The sequence below is a fragment of the Salmo salar genome, chromosome 03 (genome assembly GCF_965601325.2).
Source record: "Salmo salar chromosome 03, fSalSal1, whole genome shotgun sequence".
Classification (NCBI taxonomy): Eukaryota; Metazoa; Chordata; class Actinopteri; order Salmoniformes; family Salmonidae; genus Salmo; species Salmo salar.
The window spans coordinates 83,343,313-83,350,890 of NC_138293.1; the positions used below are offsets into that span (position 1 = coordinate 83,343,313).

A 7,578-nucleotide genomic window follows, 5' to 3' on the forward strand; every position below is an offset into this window, starting at 1 on the left:
AGGAGTGCACATGTCCAGCCAATCAAATAGGGTGATTCTGAGTTGTCTAAAGAAACGTTGAAGTTCTCTTAAAGCCAGTACACGTCCAGAGTGAGCTATCCTAGGGCCGGGGAGGAGTATAGTAAATTGGCAGGCTTCTAGATACTGCTGGTCAGTAGCCCCTCTCCATATTAAGAGCTTCCTCAGTCTGTGGTTCATGACTGTTGCAGTCGGGGATACGCACGCATTAGCGCTCATCATGCCTGTTCGAGCTGAGTGCTGCAGCAGCACCGCTGCGGCCCGTACATCCTCGGCCTCTCTTATCCCTCCCCCGCCGATCAACACGCACCAGCCCGGGGTAGCTACTTCGCTGCTGTACAGCGGTTCACAGTTTCGAGGGCATCAGAAGAGCAAAGGAAACTCGTATGACGTTGAGGTCGTTTTGCAGGTAAATTCTCTTGCTTTTAAGAAGCTTGGTATGATGGATAGCATGTTTACTAGCTGACCATGTAAGGTTGTCTTGTCACTGCTGCTAACGTTACTGACTGCCAACCACCAACCACCACTGACAAGCAACCGATTTAGCAAACTAGCCAGGTGAACTAGCTAGTTAGCAAACAAACTATTTTAACAAGCTTGACAGCAAGCAATCTTTAGTTAGCAGCTAGATGGCCCATTCAAATCGACTGTAAATGTTAGTAAGCCCTCTTGGGCCCCCTAGGGTTGTCGAGAGAGAACAGCCAGCTAACTCTGGCAGTGAGATGAACATTTATGCAAACATTTGGATACATGAATACTGGCATTCACATGCATTTATGTTAACATATGGCCTAGCTGCTGAATGACATGGGTGGCTAGCATTCAGCATTTTCATTGGTGATTGACAGACAGCTGACTATTGAATAGGCCTGCTCATTCATTTGATAAAACTGTTGAAAATAACTTGTTAATGGGCTGGTTGTCATTCTGTGAAGACACCTGATGGGTTGTTGTTGTCACACACACACACACACACACACACACACACACACACACACTGACATTGTGACCACTGCACTTGAATACCACTCATTGTGCGATTGTTTGTCTCCTGCAGCATGTGACCATGGAGGACTCTTATCTGTGTGGTTACCTGAAGATCAAAGGCCTAACCGAGGTAAAGTGGAGCAGAACTGGGTCAGATACAGTGTACATGCAATGAGTGATGTTTTCATGGGTCTTTATACCCCTTTTTGGGAACTTATCAGGGCAGGGGTCAGTGTAAGCCAAGTGCAATGCAGCTCACCAGCCCCAATTGAAATGTATACTGGTACAACCAACCAATGTGAAACTGGCATGCATTATGACAACAAGCCAGAGCCATCTATTGACCAATTTGCAACACCGGTATGAAGGCCTATCTGTTATGTTGCAAGAGTTTTGTCTGAGCACTGTATACCGTATTTGGATGTTTAGTCTTACATGGATGTGTTGACTGACTGCCTGACTGCCTCTAAAATGGTAGACAGTCATAGAACAGGTCTGTGTTAGAGGTCGACCGATTATGATTTGTCAACGCCGATACCGATTAATCGGCCGATTTTAAAAATATTTATATATATTTCTTGTAATAATGACAATTACAACAATACTGAATGAACACTTATTTTAACTTAATATAATGCCTCAAATAAATAATGAAACATGTTTAAATAATGCAAAAACAAAGTGTTGGAGATGAAAGTAAAAGTGCAATATGTGCCATGTAAAAAAGCTAACGTTTAAGTTCCTTGCGCAGAACATATGAAAGCTGGTGGTTCCTTTTAACATGAGTCTTCAATATTCCCAGGTAAGATGCTTTAGGTTGTAGTTATTATAGCACTATTTCTCTCTATACCATTTGTATTTCATATACCTTTGACTATTGGATGTTCTTATAGGCACTTTAGTATTACCAGTGTAACAGTATAGCTTCCGTCCCTCTCCTCGCCCCTACCTGGGCTCGAACCAGGAACACATCGACAACAGCCACCCTTGAAGCATCATTACCCATCGCTCCACAAAAGCCGCGGTCCTTGCAGAGCAAGGGGAACAACTACTTCAAGGTCTCAGAGCAAGTTACGTCACCGATTGAAACCCTATTAGCGCGCACCCTGCTAACTAGCTAGCCATTTCACATCGGTTACACCAGCCTAATCTCGGGAGTTGATAGGCTTGAAGTCATAAACCGCTCAATGCTTGAAGCACAGCAAAGAGCTGCTGTCAAACGTACAAAGTGCTGTTTGAATGAATGCTTACGAGCCTGCTGCTGCCTACCACTGCTCAGTCAGACTGCTCTATCAAATCATAGACTTAATTATAACATAACACACAGAAATACGAGCCTTACGTCATTAATATGGTCAAATCCGGAAACTATCATTTCAAAAACAAAAAGTTTATTCTTTCAGTGAAATACGGAACCGTTCCGTATTTTATCTAATGGGTGGCATCCATAAGTCCATAATGTTATGTCATAATTACGTAAAATTCTGGCAAATTAGTTCGCAACGAGCCAGGCGGCCCGAACTGTTGCATATACCCTGACTCTGCGTGCAATGAACGCAAGAGAAGTGACACAATTTCCCTAGTTTAATATTGCCTGCTAACCTGGATTTCTTTTAACTAAATATGCAGGTTTAAAAATATATACATGTGTATTGATTTTAAGAAAGGCATTGATGTTTATGGTTAGGTACATTCGTGCAACGATTGTGCTATTTTTCGCAAATGCGCTTTTGTTTTAAGTCATCCCCGTTTGGTGAAGTTGATCTTTACACAGTTCGCAACGAGCCAGGTGGCCCAAACTGCTGCATATAGCCTGACTCTGTTGCACAGAACGCAAGAGAAGTGACACATTTTCCCCAGTTAAAAGAAATTCATGTTAGCAGGCAATATTAACTAAATATGCAGTTTTAAAAGTATATACATGTGTATTGATTTTAAGAAGGACATTGTTTATGGTTAGGTACACATTGGTGCAACGACAGTGCTTTTTTTCACAAATGCGCTTGTTAATTCATCACCCATTTGGCGAAGTAGGCTGTGATTCGATGATAAATTAACAGGCACGGCATAGATTATATGCAACGCAGGACACGCTAGATAACTACACATGGTTGACGATATTACTAGTTTAACTAGTGATTATGTTAAGATTGATTATTTTTTTTATAAGATGCGTTTAATGCTAGCTAGCACCCTACCTTGGCTCCTTGCTGCACTCGCATAACAGGTAGTCAGCCTGCCACGCAGTCTCCTCGTGGAGTGCAATGTAATCGGCCATGATCGGTGTCCAAAAATGCCGATTACCGATTGTTATGAGAACTTGAAATCGGCCCTAATTAATCGGTCAACCTCTAGTCTGTGTGCTGCAGCTCTCTGAATTGTCTGGTCTACAATTCAGGGTAAACAATTCAGAGGGTGTGTGGTACAAAATGTGATTGCTGTGCACTTTCTCTCACTGGCAACACTAAATATCAGGGCTCTTCCCACTCTCTCCTTGTAAATTACACAGATCCCTTCTCTGGCTCTGTTCACCTCTTTTGCTAGAGAATTAGTTGTGAGTGACTCAAAGGGAGTGCTCAGGGAAATGGTGCACTTTGTTTACTTAACAAGGTGCTACCTACCACTGATCTGGCACCTTGGCATAGTGTTACAGTGAGTTGGGTCGTATTCAATCGGACACACCGCAGCAAATTATTTTGCAGCGGAAAAAGAGAACACGTTGAGGTTGTCCCTCCCAGTTTTAGTTTTAGTTTTTCTGTTCTTCCGTTTGTTGCCTAATGAATTTGACCCTGCATTAAAAAGGCATTGCTGTTTGATATTGATGGCATTCCTGTGTGTGACACTTGTCACTGCACCAGCATGTGTTCCAGCCAGATACCCTTTCTAAAGGACCTTTGGTAACCATGACTGTAGAGCCAAGTCAGATTATGGTAATAGTAAGTGGGAGCACAGCTAGATCCATGTATTCAGGTCTATACCCAGAAAATAATTGGTAATATTTACCTACTTTGTTGGACAACTGTTATGTGTGTGACTGTAAGAAAGGCTGTTTCACAACCGGCCATGATTGGGAGTCCCATAGGGCGGCACACAATTGCCCCAGCATCGTTAGGGTTTGGCCGGGGTAGGCCGTCATTGTAAATAAAAATGTGTTCTTAACTGACTTGCTTAGTTAAATAAAAAAATGAAATAAGTGTGCCGTGTATAACTAAAACACTCTTGTTAGTGAAAGTCCTTATGGAGAAGGAAACGTGGTCGTAGTCTCTAATTCTCTGGGAACCAAAGCAAACAGCAAGGGTCTTACCTGAACTTGTCCAATAAACAAAAAGATTAGCTACGGTGTTCACTGTGTTTCTGATCCTTGCAGGAGTATCCCACTCTCACCACGTTCTTCGCAGGAGAGATCATCAGTAGAAAGAGGCCCTTTTTAACCAGGAAGTGGGACGCAGACGAAGATGTGGACCGCAAGCACTGGGTATTTATTTGAAGCTCTTTCTTTCATTTCATATTCCCATTAATGCGTAGTCATTTGTCTGGTGTTTTCTTTTTAACAAACACTTCTTGGATGCGGCGTAGTACTTCAGTTTTTTATTGGCTTTGAGGAAAAAGTACAACTAAAACAACACTTGTTTTGTTTCTTTCCAGGGTAAGTTTCAGGCTTTTTATCAGTATGCAAAGAGCTTCAACTTGGACGACTTTGATTACGAAGAGCTGAAGAACAGTGACTTTGTCTTTATGAGGTGGAAGGTGAGTCCAATATCACTTGACGTTCCATTGATATCTCTTTCTCTCTCCCTGTATGTACTTGAACCCTTCCTGTCTCTTTTGTCCTTTCTAACATGGCCATCTAGTGACTGTTTGTTTGTTCTCTCCCTTACAGGAGCAGTTCCTGGTCCCAGACCACACCATTAAAGACATCAGCGGGGCGTCCTTCGCTGGTTTCTACTATATCTGCTTCCAGAAGTCCACAGCCACCATCGAGGGCTACTACTACCACAGAAGCTCTGAATGGTACATAGTTTGTGTCCCAAATGGTACCCTATGGGCCCTAGTCAAAGTAGTGCACTATATAGGGAATAGGGTGCTATTTGGGATGCAGACACTGAAGTGTCAATATTTTAGATGGCTTGTTCAAATCAGATAGATGCTCTGTACAGTTTGGCTCTTTGGGATATTCAGATTGAGTACGTATTTTGATAGTTGCTAGTACTAAGCATACTAGGTCATGTTAATACACCTTTAGTAGATAGATAGTTAGGTTCTGTACCAGTTGTTGTTTTGCATGCTGATCTGAAATGAACATACAGGGATGTGGCTAGCTGCTTGGCTACTGGCTAGCTGCTCATTATTGGTCCCCTTGTTCTCTTTCAGGTACCAGTCATTAAACCTCACCCACGTCCAGGAACACAGTATGCCCATCTACCAGTTCCGGTGATACCCACCTGCTGGCAGAGAGGACTTTGATTGGCACTGCCCTAGAGACTCGCTCATGGAGGGGGGAGATGAACTGACCAATCATGCCAAGGATGTACCTACAAGTATTCTCTGCCGTAAGGGAGAGAACGATGTTAGGAGGGAGGGATACACAAAGAACAAGGCCAACAACCGACAGTTTTTCTCAGCCTGCCTTTCTCGACTTTGCATCAGCTGGGATCAACAGCACTTTTTCTTTGGTTGTTTTCTCTTCCCCACTCTTTCTCCATTCAGCTTCCTGTTTTTGAAGCTACTTTTCCTTCTCTTTCCACCATGTTGAAAACGCTTTCCACTTTTGAGTTGGGAATCCCCCCAGCACCTCTGAAAATGGGTGGGGGGTGCAGCAGTCTAAGATTTAAGTACAAAGTTTGATATTGCATTTTAATTTGTCTCAATGAATTGAGGCCTGATTGAGATTGACTGAGCTACAGAGTGAGCAAGCAGTCCTGAAAAGATGGATCTCCATAAGGTCTTGAGGTGTGACATCATCAAGGGTGTGCTCAACAGAAGATTGATGGTCAATGATCTGCCATGATGCAAGATCTGACGGCTTAGTCGGATGACGTCTTGGTTAAGGTTGATATTTGAAGGCAGGGCATAATCAGATGTGTGTTGTGGGCTATTGAAACAAATAATACCACACTGATGGCTACTTTAAATCTGTCCTCTCTCTGAGATGAAGTCGACATCGTCTGACCTATAGAGGGAGTCCCCATGCCCTAGTTCATATTGGCGGACAGATTTCCAGGCTGCTGTTACTGCTGCTTTTTGAAAAGCCTCTCCTACCGTTCCCTGCCTCAACCAAGTGAACTGATAAAGTGGTTTACGCTTCACTCATTTTTCTATGCAATTTACAAAAAATTTCTTATCCGGCGCTTACCTACTTTCCATTTTATTTTCAGAAAGGACTTTTTAAAAGGTATTATGATGACGTACGTGAGTGATCACACAGCCACCAGAGTATTTATTGAAAATGAATATTGTTGTTAATTTACATATGTGTATAGATATATATAATAAAGAGTTGTTTTTATTCACCAGGCTTTTAATCTGATTTGACACAGCTATTTGAGTGTAATGCTCTGGTGTCTTGAGTTATGTGTGGTGGCTCTGAAGTTCTGGTGGGGGAGAGGGTGTAGTGCAGATTGAACTTGGGCTGCATTTAGACAGGCAGCCCAATTCTGATCTGTTTTTCACTAATTGCTCTTTGGACCAACCTGATCTTTTTAAGAACTGATCTGGTCAAAAGACAAATTAGTGAAACATATCAGAATTTGGCTGCCTGTCTAAATGTAGCCAATGGGTTGTCTGTGTGGTGATGCTGGAAAAATGCTAATGCTAGAGCGCTACAAATCAAAGTGTGTGCAGTGGACTAAATGCCATGGGACAGATGAGAGAGTGAGCTAGTATAGAGTTTTAGCTGGAGGAGGAAAAGATAAGGCATAGAAATACAATGATTAGAATGGACACGTAAGACGTTGATGACCAACTAGATATGGATTTTGTGTTGGTATTGTGCAGTATACTGCGTTAGGACCTGACTCAACACGTACAGTATTGCTGACAGCCAACGATTTTAACGAGGTCGACCCATTCTGTTTATTTTATTTCTATGTTTCTGATGTATTGAATGTGGCAGGCAGCTAACTGAGCTGTCTCCTCTGCATTCTTCACTTTGCCCCTAATTATACCAACGCACAACCGGTGTGTCTCTCCTGTATCATTTTGACGTCTTTTCCATTCACAGAATGAGAAATAGTGGCGTTTGTTACAAAACCTTGACATGTGAAGAGATGTGTTTTCTGGGAGAGTAAAAAATAAACTGGCAAGAACATCTCTCGTCAAAGCTTTTGAAAAACCTTATGCCTTAACTGTAATATGTTTGTACAGAGCAGTGTTTTATAACAACGTTGGAGTTGAGTCATGACTGTGAATTGTTAAAGCATGTTTGTGCGATTTCAGTTGGAGAGATATGCCACGTCAGCCCTCAAAAGACCTTTGAACGCCAGCGAGTCTCCTGGGTCGTGTTCATTACACACCAAATGGGAGAAAAGACTGAAACGTGAAGGGACTACCTGGACTTGTTTTCAATTTCTGTTA

General features: G+C 42.4%; 1 protein-coding gene across 1 annotated transcript; it reads left to right on the forward strand.

The window, feature by feature from the left end:
* The first annotated feature begins 145 nt into the window (after window positions 1–145).
* On the forward strand, window positions 146–7,337 carry LOC106606620 (glucose-induced degradation protein 4 homolog). The gene is made up of 6 exons (XM_014202957.3): window positions 146–427; window positions 1,076–1,135; window positions 4,373–4,480; window positions 4,651–4,752; window positions 4,886–5,016; window positions 5,377–7,337. Exons 1-6 carry the CDS (start codon window positions 197–199, stop codon window positions 5,438–5,440), a joined length of 696 nt encoding a protein of 231 aa, XP_014058432.1. The 5' UTR covers window positions 146–196; the 3' UTR covers window positions 5,441–7,337.
* The last annotated feature ends 241 nt before the right edge of the window (window positions 7,338–7,578 follow it).

Excerpts from the sequence above, each read along its gene's own strand:
- LOC106606620 (XM_014202957.3), top strand. The coding sequence starts at position 197 with ATGACTGTTGCAGTCGGGGATACGCACGCATTAGCGCTCATCATGCCT. Across the intron at positions 428-1,075 it reads ACGTTGAGGTCGTTTTGCAG|CATGTGACCATGGAGGACTC; the intron begins GTAAATTCTCTT and ends TGTCTCCTGCAG. Across the intron at positions 4,481-4,650 it reads ATGTGGACCGCAAGCACTGG|GGTAAGTTTCAGGCTTTTTA; the intron begins GTATTTATTTGA and ends GTTTCTTTCCAG.